Source organism: Eutrigla gurnardus (genome assembly GCF_963514095.1).
Source record: "Eutrigla gurnardus genome assembly, chromosome: 19".
NCBI lineage: Eukaryota > Metazoa > Chordata > Actinopteri > Perciformes > Triglidae > Eutrigla > Eutrigla gurnardus.
In genome coordinates, this window is record NC_139930.1 from 8,794,459 (window position 1) to 8,813,149 (window position 18,691).

The 18,691-nt window shown below is 39.3% G+C and overlaps 1 protein-coding gene across 2 annotated transcripts in view; it reads left to right on the plus strand.

Annotated features, from left to right (window-relative positions):
* The first annotated feature begins 79 nt into the window (after positions 1 to 79).
* stxbp1a (syntaxin binding protein 1a) overlaps positions 80 to 18,691 on the plus strand; it is a 32,624-nt gene continuing 14,012 nt past the window's right edge. For both annotated transcript variants that reach the window (XM_084035075.1, XM_084035076.1), the window contains exons 1-6: positions 80 to 210; positions 9,990 to 10,039; positions 10,537 to 10,618; positions 10,711 to 10,787; positions 11,059 to 11,137; positions 12,169 to 12,272. In XM_084035075.1, coding sequence (XP_083891201.1) covers positions 174 to 210; positions 9,990 to 10,039; positions 10,537 to 10,618; positions 10,711 to 10,787; positions 11,059 to 11,137; positions 12,169 to 12,272 — 429 coding nt within the window. In that variant the 5' untranslated portion in view covers positions 80 to 173. The remainder of the gene's footprint in view (positions 211 to 9,989; positions 10,040 to 10,536; positions 10,619 to 10,710; positions 10,788 to 11,058; positions 11,138 to 12,168; positions 12,273 to 18,691) is intronic.

The following is an 18,691-nucleotide window of genomic DNA, read 5'->3' on the forward strand; positions in this document are numbered from 1 at the left end:
AGGTCCAGCACCACCAATGAGGGGATGATGCGGAAGGATACGCAGTGACGTTTCCAACTGGAGGCTTCTCCGCAGCGATGTGAGGTGAACGGAGAGGGAGGGGGAGAGAGAGAGAGAGAGACAGAGGGGGAGGAAGCAGAGGGTGAACACTCAGTCCAACACTCAGCAGCATCATGGCACCTATCGGATTAAAGGCGGTGGTCGGAGAAAGTAAGATGATTTCATTATTAGCCTCTTTCCCATTCGGTCCGGTGAGGCGCAGCGCTGTGCGCGCAAATGCCGTCCTGTTTGTGTGTGTGTTTGCAGGATGCGGATGTCAGCTCGTGCATTTTGGATGATGATGACAATGATGATGAAGGTGGCGCTCCATTGTATCTTCTTGTTGAGCACCGCCGTGTAGTGAGGGGGGGAGAACCTGCGGAGGCTGGTCTGTCTCTGCTGCGGTGCGGATGCGCAATTGTGTGTCAAGCGGCGGAGACCTGAGCATGGATGTAAACTCTGATGAACGCAGGCATCCTTCAACACAACGACGCAGAAACCCTGAAGGCTAATGTAGCCCACGTACGCCCTTCCAGTCCCGCTCCGCGTTTATTCCAGGAATAATCTGCACTGCAGCTGCAACACAAACTACTGTGGTTTGGCTTGAATGGCACTCGCTTCTCACGCCTTTCCAGCCAATAATCTAATGTAATGAGATTGGTTATCAACCCTCTTGAACCGTGGGCTTCCCTGGTTTCAGCAGCGCCTCTCCCCTCTGATGGAGCACGAAACGGTTGCGTAAAACACCCTTTCTGAACCGGAGCGTCTCAGAATCGAGCCGCCGTCAGATGCGCTCCACGTTAATGGCGGATTGTGTCCAAGACGAGAAAGTAGCATTTAAAACGCCGCTGCGCGAGAAAATTCCGCATTATCTCTTCGCCCGCGTCCAGTAAACGGAGCCACGCTCATCGTCATCCTGGTGCGGTGCGCCAGCGATCAGACCCAGTCTGTGTAATCCCGCATCATTAGCACGGTGGACTGGACTGGCCTGGGCTCGTTTAGTCATTTCGGCTAATTTATTCCTGCCGGTGCTCCCGGAGCGTCTGTGTGGTGCTGATGCGGGCCCGATCATGGAGGCGCAGCTCGATTCTCCACTGCAGGGTCAGCTGGGTGCAAGTGTTGGTGGCCGTGGTGGTGTGAGACAGGCCTGCATATAGTGGAGCAGAGATCACTTCATGTAATCTATTACTCGAATGCGTCCTCTTGGTTACCAGCGTGCCCTGCCCATGCTGCAGGACTCGCTTCATGTCATAGCCGTTTTTTTTATTTTTTATTATCCATTGATTCGGTTTCACATTTCACTACAGACGTCGTAGTGACGCGTGAGACTGCTGAATCTCTAAACGTCTTAAATGGTATCAGTGGCACGTTAGTCGTGTGTCCTGCTGCAAATTCTCAGGCCCCCACCCCCATCCCATCACGCGCACACACACGCACGCACACGCAAGCGCAGATACACCTCCACCTCCTCGGTCTTCCAGATTTCAGTGCCATGATATGAGGAGAGTGAGCGGGTTTGTGTTCTGGCTGGCAGTCAGGCCTCCCACATGGAGCCTGAACCACCAACGGTTACACCCAAACGTGGACATTCACATTGAAGCCAAAAATATGGGTTTATATAACAGTTATAATGCAAACTGTGACTGCTTAGTAAGGCTGGGGGGTATGGATACAAATAATATGTATATATATGGCACACTATTTAGAATGAAGACAAATCCACATTGATGATCAAACTGCTCCACTTCTGATACAAAAAATCCCTTTATCGACTAATTTTGATTTTGATTAGTTTGCTGAATCACTGATGTTAACAATGCAATCATATATTTCACAATTATATTATCATGTTGTCATGATAGGATTCTGCCTATAATGTTGTATTAGTGGCCAGCCCTGATTTTTAATAGGTGATTAGGAAATAATATTTGGCCTGTATTGGTGTGAGAATTTTTCAAATTTTTGTTGTATTGCAGATTCTTTTGAAATTTAAAGCCTGGAATTTGTCAGATATTGTATCAGCTGCACTCCCACAACATTACATAACACACATGCCAAATATTCCTGCATGTTCTGCCCTATTTTATTATTGAGGCCTTTTTAACTGGCAATTACATAACCCAGTTTGTAAAACTAAAGGCAGGCACTCGTAGCCTCGAGTCGTGTCGAGTGACTCGGCTCTTCCAGAGCACCGTAAACACTTGTGCGTGTTTCCCAGCAGGGAAAGGCAGGGACGCAGCAGGCGACACCTGGGCTCGGTTTGGCTGAGGTGAAGCTGGGTTGGGATTGGTGGAGGCGGTGGGGGCAGAGAGGGAGGGCGACACCATCATGGGTCCTCTCTGCAGCAGTGGATGAAGGAGGGGGATGGGCAGCCGGCAGAGCGTTCTCCCTCCCCTTCCATGGCTGCATATGAGCATCAGTCCCACAGAGCAACAGAAGGAGAATAAAGCTGAATGATGAGGATGGGACATATTTAATTAAAAGTGTTGCAGGTTAATGAAACAGAGTGGGCTTTTGTACATTATAGCTCTGTGATGATATGAATATTTGGTTTTAACGTTCAGGATGGGAACACGACTGCAATATAAGACTGCTGCATTGGATGGCGTTCTTTGCAGGTGTACATGCCCGTTCTTTACATTTCATAGAGGAGACGGGCTCTTTTCATGTTGACCCAGACAACAAACAGTGGCAGTTACATGGTCGCCATCTTGCACTCATCAAACTCAGATTCCTCTCTGAAAATATTGATTTAATCCTGATGACATTATCATTCATCAGTCGGCTGATCACTGAAATCAACCAGTTGTGAATGCAGAGTTAGCAATGTGTCTGTTTTCTGTTAGCATTTGTTTTTTCAGTCAGTTTGTTCCATATTATTATACACTGTTACTACATCATGTATGAATTTTCACAGTGTAATATTTTGGCTATAAGGATACAATAAATGTGTATTTTCAGTGTGAAACGAGGGAAACAATGCAGTCGAGCTGTGTTGGGCATTGAACATATAGCATAATAATGTGATTAATGTTGTTTTTTATCCTGTCACTCATTACTTTTTACACATTAAAGTACTAGTTTGACATTTTTTTGGAATACACTGATTTGCTTTCTTGTTGAGACTGAGACAAGGAACTTGATACTTCTGTCACGTCTGCTCGGTGAATACAGAGCTGGAGTCAGGACGAGGCTAGCTTAGCTTAGCATATGGACTGGTGGGTCGATCGGCTATCCTGGCTCTGTCCAAAGTTCAATTTCTTGGTAAACAGAAGCCAGGAGCGGTGACGGTGCAGCTTCCCAGAGTCCTGACGTCACAGTGAGGCTTGTCATTGTTTGAGAACAATAACCACGACACTATGTGTTTAACACAGATATGAAACTCCAATTAATCGTCTCCTTTAATTCTTGGAAAAGAAGGATATAAGCACATCAGATTGGTTGTGATGAATCTGTTCTCTCTTACTTGGAAGTCTCTGGAAGCAGGCTGGTGTGTGTTTACTCCTCTCAGTGTGGGGCTTTGTAGAATAGATGGAAGGCATGGGGGAAGGTGAAACGGAGAAGGACACTGCACGTAGTTTTACACACACACACACACACACACACACACACACACACACAGCGCCCATGTGACCTTGGAGCATCACTCGTCTGAGTTCAGCGTCTGACGCAGTGGCTGCAGCCCCTGGGCCTCTGTATAAAACACAGACACACACACACACACCCTGCAAACACGCACAGTTCCAAATAAATCCATGCCCAAATGCCATGTCACCGTGGTTACAGAGCATGAAGGGCTGACTGAAAACGAGCTCTCTAATTCCGGGTTGCAGCGGCTCATAATCTTAATGAAGTTCCCTTCTCTTTCACCGAGGAAGAGTGCTGTGTCAGAGCTGGCAGACCTCCTCCTCCTCCTCCTCCTCCTCTTCCCACTCTTCTCAGGAGCACGTGACTGCTCTCTCCATCCTCCGCCTGCCTTCAGTGTGCACACATACAGGGGAGACGTATTTAACACAGAAATATCTACTCATAGAAGATCGATGCAGTACGTGAGCCAAGTAGCGGCAGCCAAGAGGCTCTCACCCCCCAGCAACAAAAACCACGATTAAGGAGAAGGAACAAGAGGAAGGGTAGCATGACGTAACGGTGATGTGTCACGCTGTTATCTAACTCGACATGCAACATGATATTGATTGGGGGTTTTGTGCTGTATGTTAACCAGTACAGCTGAGCTGGAGGAGACTGCAGAGCTTCAGACACGTCTCCACTCCCAGCCAGTTTGTTGCAGCCTGCAGCATCACGGTGGATCTCTTGCTTTCCTACACTCTATCATATACCATCTGCCATTTCTCAGCACCCTGGCCTTCTGCATTTGTTTCCCAGCTTCACTGAAACCCATCTGTGGTTAGTTTCTTGAGGGTTTTGGAAAAACAAACATGAATTCCTGAATTAATTCATGGCGTATCAAGCTGCATAGCCTGCAGCTTTCTGCTCAGGTATATCTGTAATCGAACCGAAAGCAATTAGCTGATTCACCATGTAGATAAAGTGATCAGTCAGTGACCGTTTTGATAAGTGATCCGTCTATAAAGTCACAGTGAAACAGCAGTTAAAGCATCTTCCGTAATGTGTTGTATTTCCAATCAACGTGGAATATTGGGGGCATGATGAGGAGAGGGATTTGATTAATTTGGTCAGGGATTTTATTTGATCACACATTATGTGCCGGCTCTGGAGTGGAAATTACAGTGGTTTGTAGCTGAATAGGACTGTTGGCCTCCGGCCACACCTTCCTCCCAGGAATAATTAGATCAGCAGGTGGAGGATGTATGATGAATAGAGAAACCACACTTCTTCTTCTCCTGGAAATACAGTTGTTTTACCTCCAATGAGGCACCCATGTTCTGTGAGCTGAGCTAACAAAGTGAAATGTGATTTGTTTGCCCCAAATTACATTTGATTTGATAAATCATACACAACAGGATGAGTCTTACAGTCTTACAAATACTCTACACTCTTTTTTTATCATTTCAAATATAACAAACATTAATGCTCCCAGACGTCCCTGACAGCCTGCAGCATCCACGTTTCCACCATTCTGTGTGTCGATGAGGACACACACTCATCTGAGTTTCACCGTCACAGAAGCTCATGCTGTCGGAGTGTTGGCTGACAACTCCATGTGTTGTGCAGGCCACAATGTCCATCATTACAGAGGATCTTATGGCCTTTACACATGATGTTTGTGTCTCAGCAGGTGGTCCCATAAAAAGTGCGTTAATATATTGATTTGTTTCTGGGTTTTACTGTGAATGTGTTCACATGGCCTCTTACTGAAGGTCAAACACAGTCAGAGATCAGTCCACTGTCATTAATATACAGTATACACATATACATATCTGCTCTCCCATCACCCATCGGGACCAGCACGGTCATGGGATTGGTCCTCCCCGCATCAGTCTTTCCTGTTTTGCCTGAGTGACCTGCACCGCATCGGAGGCCAGGGAGGCTTCAAACTCACGATCCCCCGCTCCTCTTTCTCATAACCAGCTTGTGCTGGTTGGGGCTGGTTCTGGTGTTATGTGACTGCAGGCCTGTCTGACCAGGCTGCAGACTGATATCAGGCCGTGAGAGCAGACTGTCTCCGGGTTTCAGGATTTCTGCTCTCATGTCTAGTCGTTATTTTTTAATCAATTTAAAACCACGTCTGTGCTTAAACATTGAACTGCAGGCAACTGTAGTGGTGATGATGATATTCTGCATCACCCTTTAACTCACACTGATCTAATTAACCTCGCCCATATCAAAAAGGGATTTAATTCTATTCTTCAATTCATGAATTTATCATTTTAAGTTTTAAAAAGGTCAAAAATAATAACCGGAGCTCAAAGTGAGGTATTTATCTGATTATATGTTTTGCTCAACAGTCATAAAACCCAGAATTACAAAGCCATAAGACAGGAAATAAGATTTCATATATTTGAGAAGCTACAACCAGCAAATGTTTGGTAAATGATAATATGACTATAATATCAGATTAACAATCCCAAAGATGCCAGTAATTAATATTGATTAATTTTCAGTCAATTCAATTTGAAACACTATGAACTCCAACATGATCCAGTAGAGAAAATCATGGACTGTTTTCTGTAGTTTTCTTATATATTGCATAGTTTTATTAATGGACTATAATGGAGACATGGCTTCATGTGTTCTTGAATTGTGTTACATTTGCTTTTTAAAGTGAAGCTTCCAGTTTTTTATTGCAGTGCCATTAAAGAAAAACGTCTCTGACGTAAAGAGCTGTGAAGACTGTCGGGGTTTTTCAGTGTAAGCCCTGCTGAGATGTCTGCATGTCTCTTTAAGATCAGCACTGTCAGTTCCTCTCGGGAGTGATGCTGCTGTGAAGCTGAGATCGGGAGGAAAAATGGGTCATGTACTCATAGGTGAAAGTCCCTGAAGGGGGGAGAACCATGAGGTTCTTCAATGCTGCATAATGTGTAGAGTCAGACTGTGTGTACATTGACCCGATCAACAACATCGCTTGGTAATGTGACAGAGTGACTTTCTGTGGGTGACATGCCCACAATGTGTCGTCAGCATGTCTGGTTTTATCAATGTTTTTTTTATAAATCTTTGTTTTGCCAATAGGTATATATAGGAAAGTTTTTAAGTCCATTTTTAATTTGTATTAATTAGTAGTTTTTTTCCTCCAAAGTTTCATAGTTTGAGAAAGTATGTCTTTGTTTTCTTCCTTGCTCTGCCATGAGGATGTGCATCCTGTTAAACTGGATGTGAGAGATTATATGAGGTGTGTGCGTGTGTGTGCGTGTGCGTGTGTGTGTGCGTGTGTGTGTGCGTGTGTGTGCGTGTGTGTGTGTGTGTGTGTGTGTGTGTGTGTACTCGGCCTGTTGGGTTGACACAGCTGTTGCACTGTTTTTTCAGGTTCCTTTCCCCTCTGTCAGACTGGTACCGGAAAGGAAACATCCACAGTGCCGTCTCCCATTGACAAAGTTTCAATTCTCATCACCTGTTATGAGTGTGCAGCCAATATCCACTTGCCATTTTATCAAGAGTTTCGTAATTTCCATAATCAGGTTAACACAGGAGATAAAGGAGAGGAGTGAGGGATTGGAAACTTTTTCATAACAACAATGTCTCCAACAAAACAAAGAAGTATTTACTTTATATTTAAATACAAAAGGATCTATTTAATCTTAATCCTCCTCAGTTTGACACTGTTGGCTCTGTCAACATGTTTGCACTGTCTGCGCAGTTAGCACCATTAGCTGCTAGCCGCCGACTCAGCCATTGAGCAGTGAGGAGGCAATCCCCTCAATCACACATTTGCTCTGAATTACTTTTAAGTTTATTAAAATGACATCAATATCATGAATATTCTATTCACCATCATTTCTGTTTCTGTGCAAATAAAAAACAATGTCCACTTCAAAAAATACAATAAATTGGTCTGCTTTTTTTCAAAAATGGAAAAAAAGAAAGATGTGCATCACTTCACTATAATGATAACAATGCAGTGCCATCTATGTAAAAAATAAGATGTGTTGCTACCTGAGGACATTATTTTTCTTTTATATCCTGTGAAATAAATGTCTGAAGGAACACAACTGCTAATGTGAAAGTACGTTTTTTTTACGATGTCAATACATTTTGGTTTTTATGTCACTCAACAATATTGATTTGAGTTTTTCTCTCAATTGTTTGCCTTCATTGACCAACACCGATTACAAAAGTTATATTGTTGTCAACATTTTTTTGAGATTGTGACATCCGGAAACATAAGAAAATCACCAAAACACTAGTTTTTATTAATACAGTTCAGTGACTGGATCTGCTTTTACCAGGAAAGCTTTTATCAGGAAAATGCTGCAGCACAGAACAAGGAAACACGTCGGCAGCAGAGGAAGAGGGGAAATGATTAACGGATATCCCACCGCTTCTTTGTTAGTGGAAGTGTCTCACCCTGCAGCCGCTGCTGGATGAAGAACATGTCCACTTTTTAGGAACAATAGTGAACCAGCTGTCATTTTAAAACGGTTACTTTTAGCTAATTCATCAATCACCTCCAAAGTCAAAGGCAATTTGTTCATATCAGCTCTGATGTTGCGCTGACTCAGCAGTTTATAGAACAGGAAACAGAAGATGCTGGAAATAGGCCTAAGTTGAGAATAATAATATCCATACTGTTGTCCTATAGGAGGACAGACACAGGAGGCGCAGACTGTACTTTGGTTGTGTTTCTGGATTCACCCGGTCAAATTTCAGTCACAGTTAAGTGCTTATGTTAAGGGATCTTTAGGGTTTGAGGTATTTCTAACTATCCGTCCTGGCATCCTTGTGTCCTTCCTTTCATCCTACACTTCCTTCCTATCTTGACTCTGCCGGCCCTTCCTCAGAATAGAGACACTCGAACATCACATGTTGATCGAAGATGTTTGCCTCTACAGTTTGGCATCGTTAAAATTATGAACTAGCTATTAGCTCAGGCAAATTCAGAGTCTTTTTTTCCATTATTATTCATGATGGGCATTGGAGGTGTTAATATCCTTGTGAGTGTAGAAACTATGATATAGGATAATATATAATATCCCATGCTATTACTTTTTATGGTATGCTTTAACATTGCTTTTCTATGACATGCAATACTGTATTTTTCTACACTACACTATGACCTGTATTTTATGGGCTACTATAGAGTGATATTTTTCATAACATTTAAAATGACACACAACACAATTTCAACCTTTTTATGACATACTACATTATGACATGCTGTACAATGACTCTTCTTTTAAAGCATACTATTTGTTTTCTCTAGCATAAAAACAGCATGACTAGTTTATGCCATTTTTATGAAATACCTTTTTTTTTACTTTTTATTACATATGACATTATGATTGCTTCTCTAAAGCAAATGATGACTTGTGTTATTAGTTCTATGATTTTTTTTAAGAAAATGACACTTTCTTCCAGCTGTCTTCTTCACCTGGAGGAATTTACCCATTGTTGTTTTGGAGGCAGAAAACAAAGACAGACATGAACACACCCCTGATCTTTGTTTGATGTTTATTCTGTAATCCATTTTGTAGTTTAATCGGTGTTAATCCGTCAGTATCTGTGAGGCCTCAGGTTTTAGCCAGGGCCGACGGGTTTAACGGTTTATATTCACAGCGATCCATGATGTTTAACAGTAATTCATCCTAGCTGGATTTATCCTGACACAGCTGGCAGATGGTTGGCACTGTGAGCTGGCCAATCAGTAAACATGGCATAAACATGACCATCGTGCCGTGAGCTCATCGTGAATAGGATTATTTTTCCTCTGTGGATTTTTTGACATCACTGAGAGCATAAAGCACAATTTCTTCCCAGCAGTCTCTGTGTTTTTATTCATTCCACATCGAGATTTATTCCACTGGTGTAGATCTGTCGTCATTAACTTTGTTGGAGGCTATATTTGACTTTTGCATGTTATTGTCCTCCAGTGTTGCATCATGGGATTTTCAAATCTATAGAGCAGAGCAGAACGAGGTTGGTTGTTTCCACTATTTTTTTTTGTTTGTTTTATTATTTTTGATTTTGAGTCAGGTGAGCTGATCCATCCCGAACAAATGTAAATATAAGCACTTGGTTTTTGACTCAAATCTCTACTCTATACTGCTACTATAAAGACCTATAGCACATCTACGGTGCACTGTTAAAGTGTGACAATAAGCCAAAAATCTATGACTTACTGTGTGTGTGTGTGTGTGTGTGTGTGTGTGTGTGTGTGTGTGTGTGTGTGTGTGTGTGTGTGTGTGTGTGTGTGTGTGTGTGTGTGTGTGTGTCTTTATTAATATTCCCTGTTTAGAAAATGCATTAAATCAACTTTGCTCATCACACCATTGTGCAAACATCTGATTCCTGATGATGTTTCTTTTCTTTTACAGAGATTATGAATGATGTAATCAAGAAGGTAAAGAAGAAGGGAGAATGGAAGGTAAGAAGTTCGCTGTTCACAAGAAAATACCCTGAAATAAAAAACTCTCTAATGAAAGGGAGCGCACCGATATGGAGGGCTGTGTTTCTGAAAAAGATTGTTTCTACCGTGTCCTCAGTCTCACCTCACCTCAACTGATAAGTGAAAGGACTTATTAGACAGCTTAGAGTAAATAAAAACATTTCACTCAAATCAGCTATTGTGTATCGAGCTGAAACAATTAGTTGATTCATTGATTTGTCCAGCTTGACGAATAAGAATTGCTGGTTTTCTTAGTCTCCTACACACAACAGGAAAACAAGCCGGCGGAAATAAGCTCAAGTCTTAGACAGGTCATAGTTGTCAAAAGAAGAGAGTTACAACCTAAAGGAGGTTAACCTGAATCAGCCAATTAATGAAGGAATGGCAGAGAGTTTCACTCAGTTCTGTTTTCCACCTCATGTAATGTGAGTAATAAAATGCGTTTGTATAGTAAATGTCTTATTTCCTGTTGCCAGGCTCTGATCGTGGACCAGCTGAGCATGAGGATGTTGTCGTCCTGCTGCAAGATGACAGACATCATGACAGAGGGCATCACCAGTAAGAGCTGCTCACATTCTCTGTTACATCTTCATTCATTTGTGTATGTTCATCAGTAACGGTGTACGTGTGTGTTTCTGCTTCTCTTCTAGTCGTGGAGGACATCATGAAGCGACGAGAGCCTCTTCCCAGCCTGGAGGCCATTTACCTGATTACACCCACAGAGAAGGTACGCGTGCTCTCTCATTCATAGTGAAGGTTCAGAGAGTGTCTACGGCAGCAGCTTGATTGACGATGCCATGCCATAATTAAGTACAGTATTACATAGTAGGTTGTAGAAGAGTGTGTGAAGGAGGTCAGAACACTTTCATGTGCTTTTCAAACATCATTTTAATCAAAACGTCATGGCGACAAAGCTTTAATGACATGTATAATGTAGTCAACACACTGATGTGAACCCTCCAATCTGACGCCCTGATTGCCTGTTTCTCTCTCTGCAGTCGGTCCACACCCTCATCGCAGACTTCAAAGACCCTCATTCAGCTAAATACAAGGCAGCCCATGTTTTCTTCACTGACTGTGAGTAGATGCATGAAGACGTGCTTCAGCTTTAAAAGATATCTGTTGTGCAGATCAATCATTTGTTCAGTCAGTCCATTGTGTTATTGAATTGATGACATATGTATCAACCAAGGGTATCCTCAAAGAATGTATTAATTAGATGAATGAACATTACACTGAGATCCTCACTTTTGGCCTCATTCACTGATATGTGCGTAGAAATGGTCTTTGTAAACGAAATAAGTGCACATGCAAAATGAATCATGGCGGTCAGTTTTGTTCTCACCACAGTGGAATCATCCTAAATTGTCAGCTGCAACCCTGCTTTTCACTATCAGTGTCCCGCCAAGCCCCTGTTTCTCTATCTAAGGACACGTGCTTGCCTTGAGTTTCATCATGGAGAAAGTGGTGAAGTTGTTGTAAAAGAAGACAAGCATAGTACCTCAATTAAATATGAATGTCATGTCTGCTGATATACAGACTGGCCCAGGTTAAGTTTTTGCAAGTAGTTTTCAAGCTTAATTCATAACAATGACATTCAAATCCTAAATCAACATGTCATTATTAGTATTCTACTATTTGTAGGATTGTTTGCAGCTTGTCTCATCCAAACAATTCCAATAACTCCAGAGCGTTATTTAGTCCCAAAGTTTCTAAAATCCACCACATATTATTCTGCTTCAGTCCATACTGTTATCATAGCACCATGAATTCGGTTTATATGTTGCCACAATACCACCAAATAATATTTTTCTTTTTTTTAGTATGATGGAGTCATAAAATGACAGACATTCGAAGGTCGATTCAGAAATCTAAATAGAAACTTCGACCTTCATATTTTAATGACAATATCTGATGAGGATGACATTTGGCCGATGCATTCGTAAACAATTTTTTCGTCTATTAAACCTGTTTAAGTGAATGCAGTCAAAAATGAGGAAGTGCACATAAACATCATCTCTGAACAAACGTCATAGTTTAGTGAAATTTAAATCTGAACATGTTATTGGAACCAATGAATCACACATTTCTTAATGTCACCCTTCCAGCCTGCCCTGATCCTCTCTTCAACGAGCTCACAAAGAGCCGCGCTTCCAAAACCATCAAGACTCTGACGGAGATCAACATCGCCTTCTTGCCCTACGAGTCTCAGGTAAAGATCCAGCTGTGTGTACCGATGTTGGGTGATGATGGCTGCACTGGCACATTCCCAGTAAATTACTGGGGAAACCTTTGGGGCTTGTGATTTTCACTATTGACACTACATTCAGGAACATTTGCATCTTGCAATGCCTGAATAGAAAGCATGAAGCTATAGACAGTCCAATAGATGGCAATAATGTAACACTTATGAATGCCAACTGGCATAAAACTCAACAGAAGAAGATGGGGCAATTATTATTATGATAATAAATATAATTATTTTCAGGAAAATAGTGGGCGAGGAGCTGTTTTTTCCAGTGCCAATGTTCTTGTAATGTATTTAATATTTAACCGTTAACAAAGAAAGCATTTGGTGTGAATGCTTAACTGTAAACATCATCATTGGAGTCTTGTGCCTGTTATGTTACTGCTTTCATACAGAACAGAGCTGTATCGCTATGCTGTATCTGTTCGAAATATTTCCAGGTCTTGAGGTGAGAAATTGGCGGTATAGATTTGGCTGAATATCAATCCCTGCTCCCATGCAGGAAATGTTGCAGGGATGGACTAGGGATGAACCAGTTTGACAACAATTTTCAAAAAAGATTCTAAATAATGCAACCATGCAGTAAGAGTGCTTTCCATATTTCTGTCTGGCCCCTGGATGGTTTTCTTTCTTGCCTTTATTCACCGTTCTTTTCTCCTCTTAGAGGCAATGAATGAAAGCCGGTTTAGATTTGTTTGTTACACCAGAGGGAGATCCAGAGATATAAAGAGTTCTAGCTGTGGAAGGTTGATTAAGACGGGGTGGAGGAGAGAGACGCCGCTAAGGACGGAGCCAGGAATAGTAACGTGAAGGTTATTAGAGTCAGGGATGGATACAAAAAAAAGCCTGAGAGGAGAGAGAAGTACACACTCAGGTGGTTACTTGACATAATGCTGCTGACTCACTTGTCACTCTGTTTACAGACAGACTTACAGAAAATCCTTCATTTTTCCATCCCTCCCTCCCACCTGCTTCTCCACCATTGCTGTGTTTTTCCTCCCTCTGTGTGTTTTGTGGGGCGGTTCCTCCCACCATTTCTCCATCCCTGCCTTTACAAGTCGCTTGCTCTATAGTCCTTGTTCTCCATCGTCATAATCATTTCTCTATATTTATTTCCTTTCCCAACCATAGTTTTTTTTACCCCCCCCCCCCTCCCTTTCTATCTCTCACATCTCTCCTTCTCTCTCTCACTATCTGAAGATGCTGCTTAACCCACAATGCTTTGCTCCCCTCCTGTCTACTCTGATTAAGTCAGAGTCAATGGTTTTCTGCTCTAGGCAAAGTGCTGCCTCATAGCCCCGCCCACAGACTGATGCTTCATTGGGTGAGTCGGGATCCACACAGCAGGTGGTAGCCAATGGTAGCTGAGCTAACATAGGGACTGTTCTGCAGATCATGTGACTGTAGACAGATTGAGGGGAAGGAGGGAGTGGTAGTGTGTGATGCAGAAGAGGAGAGGAGAGAGGAGAGCAAACAAGGGAATAAATGTAGAGGATAGAAATCAAACAAATGAGAAAGGAGAAGGAAGTACTCAAGTTGCATTTTACATCCAATTTCTCTCCAAATTGTCATCACCTCCTCATTTTATCATACAAGACGTTTGTGTTAAATTGTTGGAATTAGAATATGAATTTGTGAGCTATGCCAAAATCATGTTTTGCAAGGTCACAGTAACCTTGACCATTGACCACCAAATTCTTATCATATTACCTTTGAGTGAAAGTGACATTTTTGCATAATAATAACAAATTCCCGATGTATATCATTCAAGAGAATGTGAAAGATATGAGCTTACAGTGACATTGATCCTTGAAATGTAACTACCACATTCTAATCAGTTCATTATTGGCAATTGAATTCCCTCAAATATTGCGTATACATACATCACATTCACAAGAGTGACCTTATCCTTTGACTGTTAGCCACTAAATCTAGTCAGGTCTTGGTTGAGTCCAAGTAGATGCTTGTGACAGATGTAATGACATTCCCCTCAGGTAACTATTTCAGATTCATGAAAAAGTGACAGTTGTTAGTGCAAAGTATCCTTGACCTTCTGATCTGAGATATTGCTTTTATGAGAATGGGATGGGTGTACGGTACACAGGGTGTACGGTATATATATATATATATATATATATATATATATATATATATATATATATATATATATATATATATATATATGTATATAATGTTGAAAAAAAGGTCATAGTATAGTATGTTGGAAAAAAAGGTCATAGTACAGCATGTTGGAAAAAAGTTTTATTAATTTATTTTTTAAATTTGACTATGGCTTTTTATGACTGTTTTGGACTCACTACACTCAGACTTTGCTTGACATACAACAACAACAATTTATGAATTCTGTCGACTGACTATTTTTTGTTAATTTTCGACATACTATACAGTAGTATGTTGGGAGAACAGGTCATAGTTAACTATGTTGAAAAAAAGGTCATAGTTTCGCATGTTGAAAAAAAGGTCATAGTTTCACATGTTGAAAAAAGGTCATAGTATAGCATGTTGAAAAAAGGTCATAGTATAGCATGTTGAAAAAAAGGTCATAGTATAGCATGTTGAAAAAAAGGTCATAGTATAGTATGTTGGAAAAAAAAGTAATAGTATAGCATGTTGAAAAAAAGGTCATAGTTTCGCATGTTGAAAAAAAGGTCATAGTTTCACATGTTGAAAAAAGGTCATAGTATAGCATGTTGAAAAAAGGTCATAGTATAGCATGTTGAAAAAAAGGTCATAGTATAGCATGTTGAAAAAAAGGTCATAGTATAGTATGTTGGGAAAAAAAGTAATAGTATAGCATGTTGAAAAAAAGGTCATAGTATAGCATGTTGAAAAAAAGGTCATAGTATAGCATGTTGAAAAAAAGGTCTTAGTATAGCATGATGAAAAAAAGGTCATAGTATAGTATGATGAAAAAAAGGTCATAGTATGGCATGTTGAAAAAAAGGTCATAGTTTCGCATGTTGAAAAAAAGGTCATAGTTTCACATGTTGAAAAAAGGTCATAGTATAGCATGTTGAAAAAAGGTCATAGTATAGCATGTTGAAAAAAAGGTCATAGTATAGCATGTTGAAAAAAAGGTCATAGTATAGTATGTTGGAAAAAAAAGTAATAGTATAGCATGTTGAAAAAAAGGTCATAGTATAGCATGTTGAAAAAAAGGTCATAGTATAGCATGTTGAAAAAAAGGTCTTAGTATAGCATGATGAAAAAAAGGTCATAGTATAGCATGTTGAAAAAAAGGTCATAGTATAGCATGTTGAAAAAAAGGTCTTAGTATAGCATGATGAAAAAAAGGTCATAGTATAGTATGACTTTTTTTTTGTTGAAAATTTGACTATGGCTTTTTATGACTGTTTTGGACTCACTACACTCAGACTTTGCTTTACTTACGATACCAGGGATTTTTATGACTTTTTAATCACTTTTTACAACAATTTATGAATTCTGTCGACTGACTTTTTTTATGAATTTTCGACATGTTGGGAAAACAGGTCATAGTTAACTATGTTGAAAAAAGGTCATAGTATAGTATGTTCATAAAAGGTCATAGTATAGTATGTTGGAAAAAAAGGTCATAGTATAGCATGTTAAAAAAGGTCATAGTATAGCATGTTGAAAAAAAGGTCATAGTATAGCATGTTGAAAAAAGGTCATAGTATAGCATGTTGAAAATAAGGTCATAGTATAGCATGTTGGAAGAAAAAAGGTCATAATATATCATGTTGAAAAAAAAGGTCATAGTATAGCGTGATGAAAAAAAGGTCATAGCATAGTATGACTTTTTTTCCCAAAAAACTTGACTATGGCTTTTTATGACTGTTTTGGACTCACTACACTCAGACTTTGCTTGACATACGATATGAGGGATTTCTATGACTTTTTAATCACTTTTTACAACAATTTATGAATTCTGTCGACTGACTTTTTTTTGTGAATTTTCGACATGCTATAGTATGTTGGGAAAACAGGTCATACTTAACTATGTTGAAAAAAAGGTCATAGTATAGCATGTTGAAAAAAAAGGTCATAGTTTCGCATGTTGAAAAAAAGGTCATAGTATATATAGTATGTTGAAAAAAAAAGGTCATAGTATAGCATGTTGAAAAAAAGGTCATAGTATAGCATGTTGAAAAAAAGGTCATAGTATAGTATGTTGGAAAAAAAGGTCATAGTAAAGCATGTTTTAAAAAAAGGTCATAGTATAGTATGTTGGAAAAAAAGGTCATAGTATAGCATGTTGAAAAAAAGGTCATAGTATAGCATGTTGAAAAAAAGGTCATAGTATAGCATGATGAAAAAAAGGTCATAGTATAGCATGATGAAAAAAAGGTCATAGTATAGTATGACTTTTTTTTTGTTGAAAATTTGACTATGGCTTTTTATGACTGTTTTGGACTCATTACACTCAGACTTTGCTTTACATACGATACCAGGGATTTTTATGACTTTTTAATCACTTTTTACAACTATTTATGAATTCTGTCGACTGACTTTTTTTATGAATTTTCGACATGTTGGGAAAACAGGTCATAGTTAACTATGTTGAAAAAAAGGTCATAGTATAGCATGTTGAAAAAAAAGGTCATAGTATAGCCTGATGAAAAAAAGGTCATAGTATAGTATGACTTTTTTTCCCAAAAAACTTGACTATGGCTTTTTATGACTGTTTTGGACTCACTACACTCAGACTTTGCTTGACATACGATATGAGGGATTTCTATGACTTTTTAATCACTTTTTACAACAATTTATGAATTCTGTCGACTGACTTTTTTTTGTGAATTTTCGACATGCTATAGTATGTTGGGAAAACAGGTCATAGTATAGCATGTTGAAAAAAAAGGTCATAGTTTCGCATGTTGAAAAAAAGGTCATAGTATAGCATGTTGGAAAAAAAGTCATAGTATAGCATGTTGGGAAAAAAAGTCATAGTATAGCATGTTGGAAAAAAGATCATAGTATAGCATGTTGGAAAAAAGATCATAGTATAGTATGACTTTTTTTTCGAAAAATTCGACTATGGCTTTTTATGACTGTTTTGGACTCACTACACTCAGACTTTGCTTGACATACGATATGAGGGATTTTCATGACTTTTTAATCACTTTTTACAACAATTTATGAATTCTGTCGACGGACTATTTTTTGTGAATATTCGACATGCTATAGTGTGTTGGGAAAACAGGTCATAGTTAACTATGTTGAAAAAAAGGTTATAGTATAGTATGTTGGAAAAAAGGTCATAGTATAGCATGTTGGAAAAAAGGTCATAGTATAGCATGTTGGAAAAAAAGGTCATAGTATAGCATGTTGAAAAACAGGTCATAGTTTCAAATGTTGGAAAAAAAGGTCATAGTATAGCATGTTGAAAAAAGGTCATAGTATAGCATGTTTTAAAAAAAGGTCATAGTATAGTATGTTGGAAAAAAAGGTCATAGTATAGCATGTTGAAAAAAAGGTCATAGTATAGCATGTTGAAAAAAAGGCCATAGTATAGCATGATGAAAAAAAGGTCATAGTATAGCATGTTGAAAAAAAGGTCATAGTATAGCATGTTGGAAAAAAGGTCATAGTATAGCATGATGAAAAAAAGGTCATAGTATAGCATGTTGAAAAAAAGGTCATAGTATAGCATGATGAAAAAAAGGTCATAGTATAGCATGATGAAAAAAAGGTCATAGTATAGCATGATGAAAAAAAGGTCATAGTATAGTATGACTTTTTTTTTGTTGAAAATTTGACTATGGCTTTTTATGACTGTTTTGGACTCATTACACTCAGACTTTGCTTTACATACGATACCAGGGATTTTTATGACTTTTTAATCACTTTTTACAACTATTTATGAATTCTGTCGACTGACTTTTTTTATGAATTTTCGACATGTTGGGAAAACAGGTCATAGTTAACTATGTTGAAAAAAGGTCATAGTATAGTATGTTGGAAAAAAAGGTCATAGTATAGCATGTTAAAAAAGGTCATAGTATAGCATGTTGCAAAAAAGGTCATAGTATAGCATGTTGAAAAAAAAGGTCATAGTATAGCGTGATGAAAAAAAGGTCATAGTATAGCATGTTGAAAAAAAAGGTCATAGTATAGCGTGATGAAAAAAAGGTCATAGTATAGTATGACTTTTTTTCCCAAAAAACTTGACTATGGCTTTTTATGACTGTTTTGGACTCACTACACTCAGACTTTGCTTGACATACGATATGAGGGATTTCTATGACTTTTTAATCACTTTTTACAACAATTTATGAATTCTGTCGACTGACTTTTTTTTGTGAATTTTCGACATGCTATATAGTATGTTGGGAAAACAGGTCATAGTATAGCATGTTGAAAAAAAAGGTCATAGTTTC